We start from the raw sequence: 16245 nt of genomic DNA, 5'->3' as shown, positions 1-16245 counted from the left end.
GAATCAATGGGGATCGAATTAGGAAATTGTCCAAGTATGGAAAGATGTGTACAGTACTCTGCAGATGGAGGGAGAGAGGAAGCAGTGGCAAAAAGGCTATGGGTGCCCGTGGACGGCTCTGCTGGTTCTGTAGCGGCCTGCTGCTAGTAGTAGGGGAACGCTCCCCTGATTACTTCGCTGTGGCAAGTGGCAGAGGGGATAAGCCAATGCCTTGCATTGGAAGAACAGAACTCCTCCTCTGTGTGCCTAATTGTGCGAAGAAGACTGTGGGGGCTCCCTCCCTTGCAGTTGAAAATGCTGCAGATGCCCTTTCCTCTTTATAAAATCCACAGGGCTAAGGGAGGGAAGGATTCACTACCCAACACCAGAGGAATAGATATTACAAGATATTACAACTAGACAAACACAGAAATATACAGGCCTGAACCAAGAGTAGAAAACAGATACAACCGTCTTTGGTGAAGGCAGAAAGAGAACTGTGATAAGGAGTCACAGAGAGCAGGAAGTCCTTGAAAAAAAAAATTGAACAGCGCTCTTTCTGCCTTCAACCACTAGGGGGAGCTAGCTACCCACCTGAAGTCATCTTTACATGCATAGGAAAATGAACAAATACGTCTGTTTAGTGTATTGGTGTGTATATTAATTAGCACACTTTCCCATATTTACTAAGGTATGTGTAGCTTTTTTTTTTCTCACCAGATGAGCAAAAGCCAACCTTTTGCTCAACTGAAGGATTTGCCCCACCTCAATTTAGGTAGAAGATGAAGGAAAAATAGGAAGTTTCCTCTTGTGCACTTTCTTTTGAACTCCTTTCCTGGTGTGGCTTTCACTGAGTTGGTTCAGGACATGAGCAATGTCAGTAACATGATGAATTTGTCCTGTTTACCATCCCCCCCCCCCCGGCAGAGTGTTTGCAAGAGTTCTGGTATATGATGTTTAGTATATTGGATACTAAAGCACATGTCAATCCATCAAATCTATAGCCATATTTTTATTAAGAGTGATGAAAATGCACACAAACCATAATCTGAGTTTTTATTTATTTATATTTAGCATGGAACTTAAGATTTAAAACCAGTAATTGGTCTCTTGAACGGTAAAATCCATTACATCCTAGATTAAAGAGTATGTAATTTCTGAAACCCATGATTTTAAACATGATTTTACTAGATACAGTTTGGGGGAAAATATATATCCAAAAATAAATGTGTATAGACATTCTCTCAATTACTCACATGTGCTGGCAGAAGTCTTTTCTCCATGCAACAGAATGTAAATGTAGAGATGCCTCTGTGCCTCTCCCCACAGAGCAGGTAAAGCGGAATGAGAAGTAGGGGGTGGGGAAAGGAAACCCTTTACTTTCTTTACCGCTCACAGCAACAATTTCTCCCATAGCCAAGAGTTACATAGGGCAGCATCCACCAAATACAGAAGTAAGCTCTGGAGGCAGTTTCTGGATCTTCAGGGTATTTAACTAGGCCTCACTTCCCCTTTCATTTCAGCCCTAGAAAGTCATCCTCAATCTGGCCATTCCTATGCCCATTAGATATCTGCACAATATAGCTCATAGAAATGAGGCTAAAATTAGGATGGGCTAGTTTAATAGGGGACATGCAGATGTTGCAAGGTACTATCTAGAAATGGAGAGGTAACTTAAGGTTCCTCCACCTCTGAAATACAAAAGGGAACACAATTTCATAGAGGGCCAGCATTTGTACTATTTCCATGTGCTATTTAGTAGTAGATACATGTCTCTTTCTAGTTGCTAAATGAGCAACTCCTGAGACCAAAAGTCTTAATTGACTTAAAATGACTTCTCAGCTATTTTTTTGCTTTTTATGCTAAGACTGTACCATGTATCTTGCACTCATTTTCTTAATTGACAATCACTGCCTCATCTTCCTTTGCTAAAGGGCGAATTCAGTCAAGTGGATTTCAGCTTACTGCATGTGTGTTGTGGCCAACTTGTGGTCCCCCAGACGTTGTTGGACTCCCACCAGCCCCAGGCAGCATGGTTAATGGCCAGGAATTATGCGAATTACAGTCTAACAATGTTTAGATGCCTACTAGTTAGTTAGCTTTGTCTAGTGGATAAAAAGGTTACCATTTTATGGAGTGTTGCTCAGGTAGACTAGAACAGCAACTTTCAAATTCAGATCTTTCCTCCAACTATCATGAGTCAGTGCTGAATTGAAACTGAAATATCACATAGAGTAAGTCTCACAAATCAAGATAGGTACTAGAGAGCTTGTATCTGAATGGTTCAAATTGCATTGCTTTGAAGATATAGTTAGGCAAACAAGGTGTTGTTTGTAACTAGTAATGCGCAGAGAACATGCATCTTCACACAGTGCAGAGTAATGGGGAACACACTTAATGATGCACATCCTGTTTTGGTTGATCTGCATGTGTAATTGTGTGCCTATGTAGACAGATGACTGATCTTTGGATTTGCTCTTTTTGCACGCAGGTAGGCAAACTGACTGCTGGATCAATGGCTTCTGATAACTAGGTTAATTTATTTTTATAGAAAGTACTCTAAAAGTGTCTTAAAATCCTTATTGCTGGGCCTTTTTAGATGGCATCCCACACCCCATTCCAGATTTCATTTTTAAAGGTTTACACATATGGAGTAGCCATAGAACTATTTCTTTCATGGGAGATGAACATCCTGCACTAGAGTGGAAGAGCACACAGACTTTAAGGAATCAAAGGGAATAATAAAAAGGAAAAATGGTTGTGAGGGGAAAGTTCCTCGCCTCCGTAGCAGTTTTGATGCCCCATCCACATCTACTGTAGTCCTCAGTGAGGTGTCCAGTGCAATGTCTGCTGCAACTTCTTGGGAACGGTTTCAGTTGATGCGGCCTGATGACGTAGACAAGGAGCTTGCGATAGTGTGGCCAGCAATGTCTCCTCTAGACCCTTGCCCTTCTAGGCTTATTAAAGCTTGCCGGGGGGGTCTGACCAAGTGGATCTAGGGTGTGGTCAGTGCATCATTGCAGGGGGGAGTGGTTCCAGCCACCCTGAGAGGCGGTGATCTGACCGCTCCTGAAAAAGCCCACCCTGGACCAATTGGTCTGTGACACCGACTGGTGGCAAATACCCCCTTTTTAGGGAAGGTGATTGAGAGGGTTGTGGCGCAGCAATTGGAAATACTCTTGGATGAAACAGATTATCTTGACCCATTCCGGTCTGGATTCAGGCCTGGTTGTGGGACTGAATCGCCCTGATGGTCGCCCTGATGGATGACCTTTATCAGGAGAAGGACAGGGGGAGTGTGACCCTGTTACTCTTACTTGATCTTTCAGTGGCTTTTGATACCATTGACCATGGTATCCTTCTGGGCCAACTTGTTGAGATGGGTATTGGAGGCACTGTTTTACAGTGGTTCCGATCCTATCTCCAGGATCGTTCTCAGAGAATAGCATTGGGTAATTGTCTTTCGCTCCCCCTGGCAGTTGTGCTGTGGGGTGCCGCATGGTACCATCTTGTCCCCCATGCTGTTTAACAACTATATGAAGCCCTTGGGAGCAGTCATCAGGAGATTTGGGCTGAGGTGTCAGCAGTACGCTGATGATACCCAGCTTTATTTCTTTGTAACATCTGAATTGGGAGAAAGTGTGCAAGCCCTGGACCGCTGCCTGGACTCAATGGTGGGCTGGATGAGGGCCAATAAACTAAGTCTGAATCCTAGCAAGATGGAGGCACTGTGGGTTGGTGGTTCCCAAGTTTGGATAATTGGTCAGTTGCCTGCTTTGGATGGGGTCGTACTCCCTCTGAAAGAGTAGGTCCGTAGTCTGGTGGTGCTCCTAGATCCGTCTTTGTCACTAGAGGCCCAGGTGACCTCAGTGGCTAGGAGTGCCTTTTACCAGCTGCGGCTGTTTCTGGACCGGGATAGCCTGACCACTGTTGTCCACACAATGGTAATCTCCAGGCTGGATTACTGTAATGTGCTCTATGTGGGCCTGCCCTTGAGGTTGGTCCAGAAGCTGCAGTGGGTGCAAAATGAGGCGATGAGACTGCTCACTGGGGCAGGGTATTGCCAATATGTCACTCTGCTGTTGAAATAATTGCACTGGCTGCCCATTTGCTACTGGGCCAAGTTCAAGATTCTGGTTTTGGTGTACAAAGCCCTATATAGCTTGGGACCAGGATACCTGAAAGACCATCTTATCCCTTATATACCCAGTTGATCATTGTGCTCTGTAGGTGAGGGCCTCCTGCAGATACTATCTTATCAGGAGGTCTGTTCTGCACAATATAGGAAACAGACCTTTACTGTGGCGGCACCTACCCTGTGGAACTCCTTACCCCTAAATATCAGACAGGCGCCATCTGTTATCTTTCAGTGCCTATTGAAGACCTTCCTCTTTCAACAAGCCTTTTAAGTTGAGACCTTATCCCAGTCTACTTCTGTGTTAGAATTACTTTTTAATATGCTTTTAAAACTTTTTTTTTAAAAGCAGTATTTTAAACCTTTTTTAAAAAAAAGTCTTCAAAGCTTTTTGAAAAAATGTTTTTAAAGTTGTTTAGTTTTAATGTTGTCACTAGAAGCTAAAATGATGAAACTGAGGTTATCATACTTTGGACACATCATGAGAAGACATGATTCACTAGAAAAGACAATAATGCTGGGAAAAACAGCAGGGAGTAGAAAAAAAGGAAGGCCAAACAAGAGATGGATTGATTCTATAAAAGAAGCTACAGACCTGAACTTACAAGATCTGAACAGGGTGGTTCATGACAGATGCTCTTGGAGGTCGCTGATTCATAGGGTCACCATAAGCCGTAGTCAACTTGAAGGCACGTAACAACGTTTTAATGTATTTTAATGTCTGTTTTTATGATTTTTAGTGTTTTTGTTTGCCGCCCTAGGCTCCTGCTGGGAGGAAGGGTGGGATATAAATATAATAATAATTAATAACAATAATAATAAAGAGAGCTAGGGAAGAGCTAGGGTGGCGGCTGATGGAGACTGGCGGAGACTAAAGGGACTTTCTGTAGTTAGAAATAATGAGACTGTGTATAACATTATGGTTGGGGTGCTCTAGTAGCTAAGTTGAAACTGCTTTAATTTTCTTTTACTCTTGCAATATTGATTAGATGTGTAATGTGGCCTCCTATGATATGTTATGTTATACTTATAGTGTGGAAATAGTTTGTAATATTTGCTATTTGTTATTTTTTCTATTATGGTTGTATTTTGCTTGAAATTGTTTTGTAATTGTTTGCTTTTGTTGCAAGCTATTTCAATTATTGTGTTCTTGCTTCCTTTTTGTAAGTCGCTTTGAGTTCTTTTGTTGAAAAAAGCGACTAATAAATACTAGTAATAATAATAATAATAACAACAAAAAGATAGTGTGCTACCATGTGTGGTGGGGAGATGGATCCCTGCTTTTGTTTGGCCCTTTTGTTTTTATTTTATCTTTTTATTAATCATATTTTAACAAATTACAGTTATATATGATCAAATAATGTATACATTCAACAGCATTAAAAGAGACAATATTCATGTCAGTAATAATATATAATTGTAACAATATACTCAGAATGTTGAAATAGAAAAACAAGGAAAACAAATATATTAGGTATAGTTAAATGGCTTAATGCACATGTTTGAAAGGGAGAATGCTCAGCCTTAGAAGAGACTGAAAAAGCTTTAAAGGTTACAAATGGCATACAGAGCTGTGTTACTCATTGCCAATTATGTCGCAGACACTGCCTGATAGGTACTTATACTGGCATAATCACATTCTACATAGCAGTCACAATAAATGGGGTGGTGGTTGGGGGAAGAGATAGAACTGTCTCTTGTTCTCAGTGCTGGGAAATGTAATTTCTACACAACAAATGTGCTAAGTACAGGAAAGATGTTTGATACCAAACACATCTATTTGCATCTGGAAAGGTTCTCACAATCACACTGAATAGGTTTTGCTGGAGGCAATATGCTTCTGAATACTAGTTGCTAGGAATTACAACTGGAGAGAGTGCTCATATCTTGCTTGTGGGTTTCCCAAAAGCATTTGGCTGGCAACTGTAAGAACAGAATCTGGGCTAGATTACCCTTTGGCCTGATCCAGCACAGCTTTTCTTATTCAGAGAATGTTCAACTTTCCCCAGTCTATCTAAAGAACCTCTTGTGAGAGCAGAGATTTCCACCAGGGCCTCCCACATTCAGTACTGTACCCTCACCATATTAGCAAAAAGACACACGCCAAGGCAGAAATCCTGAGCTGCAATCATATCTGCCATATATAGGTTGAGCTGGTTTTGTTCCATCCCTATTCTTCATCCATTCCATCTGACTCAAAAGCTAACTGTATTAGGCCAGCCGATTTCCTCGTGCTGTACCTCATTTGCACATGGTTTTCTGCTGCATTTATCTGCAATGATTCTCATGTATTGAATAATAGGCCATGAGTGTGATGGGGGCATTACATATTCTTGTCCTTCCTATATATACATTGGACACTGCTCTGCCATAGGTAGGAAAATGCTGCTGACATCAGAAGCCCTGCTGCAGAAGCTGCTTTCTAGACTACTCAAAGTAGATGTGGCTACTGCTCAGATGTAGAACATGTTTCTGGATTGACAGGAATGGAGTCTAAGGGAAAAATTATGCAGGTCATGACTGGCAACAGATTTGGATATGACCAACTTGTTTTAATAAACTTGGACTCACCATGGTAATTGGCTGAGAGTACTAGAGCATTAAAGAAGGCTAGACAGAAACATTGAAAATCCATATGGAGATTCAGGTAGGGCCTTCACTTCTTTGGGTCCTATAGAGCCAAACAAAAATCTATTCTAGAGAAGAATAAATTGGTAGACCCGTTCCTTATTTCAACAAGCTTCCATGTCCCCCCTAGGGATTACTGGTGACTGCATTTTTTTTTAAGTGAAATTAGTACCCACAAATCTTGGGGAAATAATTTTTAGTAAAACGTGCAGCGCTGAGTAAAACAGGCTACTTAAGAATAGATATATTTCCCTATGAAGTAGATTCCCGCATTATTCCCATTTTCCTGTTTCTTCAGTAGTTTCCCATCCCTAAAAGCTTTGGTGTGTAATTTTATTTAACATCACCTGAATAGTAAATGTAGGAGATCATCAGCATATGATGTTTACTGAGCACCATATTCTATATGCAAGATACATTGTGGCATATGAATAAATATCTCACTGGCACCTCAGAGAGTATATGTGCTCAACACATTTTAATATCAGGTATTAATTTTTAATTCCACATCACAGCAGTTGAGTGAATGGGGAAGGGAAGGAAAAATCCCAAAACAAAACAGCAGATATTTACACCTAAAATTCACATCACTTGTTTGTTGATTCCAGAAACATGCTATCACAATATATACAATTAAATATCTTTAGGACTCTGGTACAAATTTTTGTTTTCCTTTAGGTTTGCTTTTTCTTATAGTTAAGATAGGTTTTCTGAACATAAATACACAAAAAGAGAACTGGTTAGAGGGTTTTTTTTGTTTTTTTTTAAACAACAACAGATTGCCATAAGTTAAAAACACATTTACAGGGCAGAGTATCAGTCAGACATCACGATCTGTACATTTTTTGCTCAATTTCCTGTACAAATACACAGCAATATTTACATGAAACATGATGGGGAAACAAATTAAGCGACATATCCCCTCCCTAAATTTCCTGCTCACTCAGTCTTCCACAGGAAAGATATGATTTAGTTCTCTATTTTTTTTAAAGAAAAAATGTGAGTATGGAGATGGGGGGGGGAAGAATCTTTTGCTATGGCAACAAAATACAATGACCTTTCATTCTATATAAGAATGATGGAATTACTTCTTCCTGTTTTCAACCACCAATGTCTTTGAACCTTCTACTCCAGAGTGGACAAAGGACAAGAATGACATATTTTGCAGCACTTCATACCTTTTCCAAGGTATCATGATTGTGTGTGCTGTTCTGTGGGCCAAAAATATAAGATTTTTCTATCTGTGTCCAAGTAAATTATTATATTGCTTTTAATGGAAATGTTGGCTTTCAAAGCCATCTCAGCGCTTAGCCCATGCAATGGGAATTGTGCTGGTGTCCTGAAAGTCTAGTAAGTAACTTTAGTAATACAGCATGGGATACCTAATTCAGCAACCAGAATTCTATCCACATTATGCTTAGTGGCCCCTGATTTAGAGAAAGCGTAGTTTTACATTCACCAATTGAAATATACTAGAAATCTCATTTTAAAATTAGTGTGGACACACACATATGCACACACACACAGATAAACCATTGTGTAGAAATTAAAAAACAACAGTTCCCAAAATTCTTGTTTAGTTATATATAAATTTGCTTCTCTCAATGAAATCTGATGGTTATGGGAGCACTATGGAAGTAGCTGGTATCTGTTTACATCTACTGACTCTTGACATTACTTGTAAAAAAAATTCAAAACCAGGTATCAACAGCAAACGCCTTTGATACACCATGGCTGCAATCCTCTAAACACTTATTAGAGAGTAAGACCCATTGAAGTGAGACCCATCTCAGCTGTAAGTAAAAATAATTATGACTGTGCTACCAGTGTCTCAAACTCCCAAAAAGGTGTTATGTGTTGAGAATCTCTGTGGAGCTCTAGGTGGGTAACATTCATGCTGAGTGGATGTTTGGCATTCTAATATTACCAGGAAGTATAGATACTGCATTTAAATTGTGCTTGACAGGATATGTTTCTGGTGGCACTGGAAAGCTACCCTGTCCTAGAAGGTGAAATGATGGTTGTAGGCCAAAGAGCAAGGTAAAAAAGAAAACTAATTTTTAATGCCATGTTTTTAGTTAAAATATAAGGACAGAACTCCTATATATTTTACACTGGAGACAGCTTGGGACAAAATATTTTAGCACTTAACCTCAGAAAAAAGCAATTTCAATAATACAAGGAACACATTATTCCCTTTACCTGTTTAGAAAAAAAATGTTTCTTTATAATATATATAGTAACTGATTGAATAGTGAAACCAGAACTTTGAGCTTCTAACAATATTTCTGTCATGGGCTATTTTGTACATTGAATCAATCCTTTACATTTTCTGTGCTGATTTCTCATTTAATATAAAACATTTATATAATGTGCTTTTGGGTATCACTACAAAAATTGTAAAAATAAACTTTTTTTTTTAGCCCTCAAAGGAAAGGGCAGCAAAATTGGATCTTGAATAAAGTCAACCTTTTGTCATTTTTAAGGTGTTAGAATGAAATTGGCGATAAACAAATGCTGACTTAAACCATTCCAGCTCTCAAATATACTTACCTTGCATTATTCATTTCAATCTGCTAATCCTTGCCATATTGCTTAATAAGTGTTAATATTACTTTTCTTCTTATATTTTCCGGTACCTTTTCCAAGTTTAGTTACATTTTTACTATCATATATTCTATCATACTATCAGCTTCTTTCACAGTTCCTTTGGTTAAAATGTTCAACTATGGCATGTGAATTGGGTATTCTAGTTCTTGAACATAAATACACACAATGGCTCCTTTCTCACTCCCATGTTCCCCAACAGTCAATCATGATTTTACATACCTATTCTTTAGCACCCCCTTTGTTGTCTCCTTTGTAAAATTTTCAGGACCTGTTTGTTAAAAAAAGGCAAAACATTTTCCCCTACAGGCAATCTTTAAAATCCCTGTTTCTATAGTGCTTACATAGTGGACATTTGTGGAAGATCATATTTCTATGACACTGGAACAGGTGAGGTGATCTTGTCCAGTAGCAGTGAGAGGCGTGATTTTGGGGGAGTGGGTAGGGAAGGGAGGTTGCTACAACTGGTAAGTTTGGACTATGCAGATACTCAGCCTTGAGGCAAGGGTGCTCAAGCCTCTATTTATTCTAGATTAGTTACAAAGTTGCTCTGGTGTAAGATACTGCTCCACTACTTCCTGAACCAGAATAAAAATGCTAGTGCCAACAACCTAAGCAAATGTGCTTGAGCTAGGCACAGGCAGGCCAAGACTGGGCTATAGGTACTATGATTAGATATTTCCTTCATATTGTAGCAGCGGTAAATACAGATGACAGTAACAATGAAAAAACAGGAAATCAAAAAGCCAGGAAGAATTTGTTTGAAATGATGCCTTAAAATAGACATGGCAGCCAGTCAACACTGGTTAAATTGCTTCAGCACACCTGAGGCAATGCAGGGATACTATTGCAAAATAGTTTATATGCCTCAAGTCTGGAAGATCCCATTTCTTCTTAAGCAACTATCAGTGCCTCTAAACTGTACACTTTCTGGCTTCATGCTTTATGGAATCCCTGAATTCAAAATTAGCATTCACTTACTACAACAAATAAACACATTCTTAGTGCAACTGCTTCAACTTGTGCGCATCTCAAAACTGGAAGGAAAGTTTGTAAAAATTCCATGCCACATTCCCCCTCAAAATTCTAATACTTTCCAGTTTCTGCAAGTGTCTACAGCAAATATTACTTCCTGCCGTCTGATAAACTGTAGAAGGAATGAAGCACCTTCTGCAAAAAATAGACAAACCCCCAAAACACTAAAAATCTCAAATGTATAAAATTAAATACAAAGGAAAGCAGCAAGTGCACATGCTGGCCCAATCTCTGGCTCCAGTCATCAACTCTCAGCAGCAGAGAATAAACCAGTTCATTTTCTTCTTTTCTCTGAAGCCTTATAGTGTACATCTCTCCTCTGGTTTCAGAGATCTGGAATTATCATGCAAACTATTTTCTCTCATAGTTTTTCCTATTGCTCACTGATGCCATGCTCCCATGCTACCCTGGCTTGCTCTTCTTTCGCACCACTAATTGGCTGGGAAATTTTGCGATGTAATGCCCGGTGCTTTTCATCCTCTTCCAGTATAATACCCTCCTCATTCTCCATGTTTGGGTGGCGGGAGTGATATGGTTTAGGGGGTAGGGCTGGAGGGTCCATAGCGTCCTGAGGAATGACTCCAGTTGGAGCAGAGTGGCTTCGGCATGGCTGGGATTTGAGTGTTTCCAGAACATCAGGCTCTGAGAGACTGTACCTGACAGGGAGGTAGGGTGTCTCTAAGTCTTCATCAGTATTCCATGTCTGGCTAGGGACAGAATCCATAGTGTCTGTTCGAGGAGGGGGCTCAGATGAATGCCCAAAGTTACTTTCACTTAATGAGGACACTCCACTGCTTGCACTGCCTGAAAGGGTAGAGTTGCTTCCATCCAGGCCAGACTGGGGACTTGTGGGTGATGCAGGAATCGGGTGAAGAGGTGACTATTCAAAACAAAATGACACACACACTTGTCAAAATGTAGAAAGGAAAGTCTCTATACTTCCATGTTGAATTCATTCTACACTGGTTACAGAACATGAATTACTATTTTATAGATTTTGTGTTCAAATATAAACAAGTATGTATTCCCCGTCTCCTCTAGCTTTCCAAACAGAACCATCTGTTTCTGATGGCAATACAATACCTGTATGTGGCATTAAGCAGAACAAAAATATCCATGATTGTGTTATAACTAACTCTTGCCTTCTTAGCATATCCAATAGAGTGACCAGATACAGAGGAGGACAGAATTCTTGTACCGTTAATTGTAGAAAGTGTAGGGAATTTCAGCAGATGCAACTATTTCTGCATGACAAACTACCCGTCAAAATTCCTTTTCTACATAATTGTAATTTAATGGCTAGAAGTCCTGTCCTTCTTCACATCTGTCACCATATCCAACACAGCCTACTCCCCTGCCTAGGACTGCCAAAAATAATCCACAATAAAAATATTTACTAAGGGCTCATCCAGACAACTGTATAATGTGTGACATGATTGCTTTGTGTATTCATTTTTTTCGGTCATCCATATGACATTGCGCGCTTTTGTGCATTTACGCGCGGTTAAATCTGCTTGGCATTACCGCAAGAAATGTGATTTGCTTTTTTAAACCAGTAATAATCCGTTGCAACATTAGGAGCTCGGATGCAATACCGCAGACTTTAGAGCAGGAGGCATTCCGTGGGCGGTCATTGGGCGTTTCCCCATTCCCCTTCCCTCATTCCAGCCAATCACGTATTTCCACTTTTGCGCATGTGCGCGAATGTCTGGGGAAAGCCGGGGAAAACGGAACCAATCAAGAGGAATGGTGTGGTGTTGGGGGGCCTTGGCAACTTCTACTGCGCAGATGCAAAAAACCGCAATTGCGCAGAATCAGCAACAGCCATTAATTTTTAGCCAGCTTGTGAACTGGGCAGCCGCTCAGGGTGAGATCTGCAATTGTGGTTGTTTGTAAAGGCCCCCTTTTCCTGGCTGGTCTCACTCAAGTGTGGCTGGTTGGTGCAGGGAGCTCGCTTTGCTCTTTCCTCCTCACTCAGAGACAGACAGACATGCACAGGCACACACAGTGGAGATAAGCGAGAGCATGACGCTTTGCAAGGGGCCACGGGAAGGAAAGGGAGAAGGAGGGGGGGGTGCAGGCAACAGAGCATCAAGTTTTGCCCAAAGTGGTTGGGAGGCTGCTGGCTCTTCCCTTATGCTGCCGCCGCCTACGCAGAGAGCAAGAGGCAGGCAGAGAGAGAGAGAGAATGGGGAAACTGTCATATGCGAAAAGGCAAACTACATGCATTGTTTTGCAATATAATGCAAATACAGGAATACAGAGAGAGCGCCCCGAGAGCGCTCAAAGGAGGCTCTTGAAGGACAGCCTGCAAAAGGCTCAAATCAACAACCAGTTGGAATGCAGTAGCCAGCATGCCCCCTTCCTTCCTTGCTTCCTTCGCTCTTTTTCACTCACTCCCTGGATATCCTTCAGTTGCACCCTCGTTTGCCCAGTACGTCCGCGTCGGGGCGAGGCAGGAGTTAGGCCAGGCACTCTTCTGGGCTTATACAAATATATAACTCTGTGTGTATGTGTGTCCAAAGACGGCTTGAGACAGATCAGGTTTCCTACACTACCCCCCACAAAAAAAACCCCAAAGAAAATGGGGGCAATACAGTCCTAAACTTGCCTCAGCTGCACAAGGCAGATATTTAATAGTTGTAAGTGGAGCTGCACAAGAGCCAAAAACTCGGAGAACTCCAGAATGTTTACTATGTATAAAGGCAAAAACACAAAAATTCATTTTTGCGTAATATCGCAAATATAAGCCCCTGGAGACACCCCCGCCAGCCCTGCTCCAGAGTGGTGAGCGGCAAGGAACTCCATTACAACCACAGGAAATTCAAACTTTCGTGCTCTTATGCGCCTTATTGTGCTTCGTTGCAAAGGGGGAGAGGAGCATATGTCATATTTTGCAGACCAATCGGCTGATAGGGGGGAGAGTTATGGGCAGAGCTGGGAAAAAGCAAGAAGAAGTATGAGTCCTCCCGCTGTGTGTGCAGGCTAAAAAAAAAGCATTTTTTTTAATTGGGAAAGAGTGAGGACTGTCAGATGACAAACCGGATATGGAAAACGTGGGTTATCCCGCTGTGTTTGGATGAGCCCTAAGAATAGGCTTACTAAGATAGGCTTATACTACCAATGTTAATTTTAATTTGCAGCAACATTGCCATTTAGAATACATTTTTTCAAGGTTGTTAATTTTACTTCAAGCTGTATCCACACTGTCTACCTAAGCTCTCTACCATTACAATTTCACACACAGGACAGGATAAAGTTTTTGAATGACGGCACATTTACATACATAGCAATAGATTTTACTGATATCCATGCCCCTCTATGCCCACTTTTAGTACTGTTTGGGGTTTGCACAGTCTACCTTTTTTCTTTTCCACCCTTCTGAAACTTTTCCTGCTATGCTACAGCGTTAAAGGGCTTGGGATTGGGGCAGGCTGCTAGCCCTGAACCAGAGTGTTATATTGCTATATAGCTCCAGGAGACAGAGTGCACAGTGTGGGAGGAAAATCTCATGAAGCACATCCCATCAACCCTAATGCTTTCTCCTGAATGTTATGGCCAATTCCTTCTGTCTTCATTTCCCCATCCCAGACACTTCAACAGTCCTCACCCATGGACTAAATTACTCAAACTGCTTGTTTCCTTGACCTTTTTCTCTCTCCCAGAGCAGAAGTGAGAAGTGGCCATAAAAAACAATGGGGTGATCTAGCATTTCAATGTAGTTATGATTGTCTGGTGCTACTGGAGGTCGCTGATTCATAGGGTAGCCATAACTCGTAATCAACTTGAAGGCACATAACAACAACAAATTATTGTCTGGAGAGGGAGACCCTGATGCAACCAAAGAAGCAGCAAAAACAGAAATTCCAATCTTTGGCATGCAATGTGTGTATCTGCCATTCCTGCATGGAGCAGGGGGATGGCCTCGATGGCCTCATAGGCCCCTTCCAACTCTACTATTCTATGATTCAACGATTCTATGATCTTGTGAGCATATGTACGAGTGATGAAGTAATCCCTGAAAATGGGGTGGTTGAGGGAAATTACCTTTAGATTTTCTGGTGGTAGTTTGGTTGCTCTTACCTTGGTCAACTTTACAAGTGGCTGAGGGCTACCCCCTCCTTCTTTAACTTTTTTTTTAAGCCTTGTAAGTAGTACTCATAGCAGTGTGAACTGAGGCTATGTCTCCTTAAGGCTGGACCATTCTTAAATCAGCAGGGAGAGTACTTTGGAAGCGCAGTTACTGCTGGCTGACAGCTGGCTGGAAGTGTGCTTTCCAATGACTCGACTCTGCTTGAGCAGGGAGGAACTGCCCTCTCTCAATCAGAGGAAAGACATCAGATGACTTTCTTATGTATACTTTATTAAGGATAAACTATTATTAATAAACCATTATTACAATAAAATAGTACAAACCCTTATTCTCTCCCCATCCACCACACCCAGCAACCTCAGCTCTCAAGTCCCCCCTTTTCTGAACACTGCACAACACACCAAAGCACAGCAGAGTGCTTTGAAAGTGCAAGGAAACAAGGAAAAGTGTTTTAAAAAGTCTGTCCCTGTTGCTTTAAGAACGGCCTAGCCCTCAGGAAATGCGGCCTTACCTTACACTGCTAGGAATGCTTGTGAGTATTTTTTAAAAAAAAATAAAGAAGGGGGACATCCTTGCCTACCTCATGAAGTTAAACCAGGTAAGTGGGGCCAACCCACCCCTAAAACAATCATGGACATTTCTCATACCTCTCCAAAAGCAGTAGAAAAGCACTCCCCACTTCTGTGGGGGCCACTAATATGATCCCAGAAGTTCTGTTTCCAGAACAAGAGAATGAGTTGCTTTAAAATGTTCTTATCTTTATGCTTTCAATATTCTCTAGGTCTTGGGAGCTTACAGATCTTGTAAGCCACACAGCTTTTTTTTAAAAAAATATTCTTTTAATTTCAAAGATTATATGTTTCCATGTACCTAAGGAACTCCCCTAGTCTGTAGAAGCCACTATCTTGGGGGGGGGGACGACGACAATAATGTTTTGCTACCAAATTACTAGGCATGTGACTACCCATACTCACTTTTAGGGGAAGCATTAGTAGTTAACAAGGCAAACATTTAACTCATTAGGTCTTATTGATACAGAACCCCCTCCCCCAACATATTTTGGATGATACCGAGGATTATCTTTACTGATAATCATTTTGGCTGGCCTTGGTAGCCAGACCCAAATTTATGGTCACCAGGACTCTGCTCCTACGCATGTACCTCATGTCACGCTAAGCCTTCATATAAAGTCAGACAATCGCTTGTGCCCCTTCCAAGCTTCATGTTTGGACTTGGGGAGGAGGGCATAAAGTGAGATTCAACCATTTTAGAAAAAGAATATAAAGGAAATTGTTACTGTGAATTCCTGTTCTCCAGAGGGCATATTGATTTCCTACTCTTTGGGACAGTCCCTGGCCTTGGATCAATAGGCAGGGCCAACATCTTGCAACAGCTTCTCCAAGGGAGGGTGTCTCCATTCTCCCAGTCCAGCCCTGCCTAGTTGAAGACAGCACAGTCTTTAAGTGAGCTCCAAGGCTCACTGTGCCTTCCCAGTTTTAAAATACCTTTTCTTTCCCCCCCACTTTATTCTCCTGTGGCAAAAATTAGTTAGGGCACACTGGCCCCACAGTCAGGTAGAGAAAACAAAAGTGAATCCTGTCACTCCAACTATCCCTCCTCCCCTCCAGGGAAGGGCTGGTGGAGATTTGGCTCTAGTGCCTACTGCCTCCCTTCCTTTTCTCATCCCACTGCAGCTGGGTTAGAACTGGGAGTAGGAACATCAGTATAATGCAGAAGATATAACTGCTATCATGGAAAGTAGCCTGAA

General features: G+C 41.3%; 1 protein-coding gene across 7 annotated transcripts in view; it reads right to left on the bottom strand.

Moving 5' to 3' along the window:
- Positions 1 to 6857: 6857 nt before the first annotated feature.
- Positions 6858 to 16245, bottom strand: part of DOCK3 (dedicator of cytokinesis 3) — a 463693-nt gene continuing 454305 nt past the window's right edge. For all 7 annotated transcript variants that reach the window (XM_061617883.1, XM_061617886.1, XM_061617884.1 and 4 more), the window contains one exon: positions 6858 to 11264. In XM_061617883.1, the coding sequence (XP_061473867.1) occupies positions 10758 to 11264 (507 nt within the window). In that variant the 3' untranslated portion in view covers positions 6858 to 10757. The remainder of the gene's footprint in view (positions 11265 to 16245) is intronic.

Source organism: Rhineura floridana, chromosome 3 (genome assembly GCF_030035675.1).
Source record: "Rhineura floridana isolate rRhiFlo1 chromosome 3, rRhiFlo1.hap2, whole genome shotgun sequence".
Taxonomy (NCBI): domain Eukaryota; kingdom Metazoa; phylum Chordata; class Lepidosauria; order Squamata; family Rhineuridae; genus Rhineura; species Rhineura floridana.
This window is presented reverse-complemented; position numbering and strand designations above follow the sequence as displayed.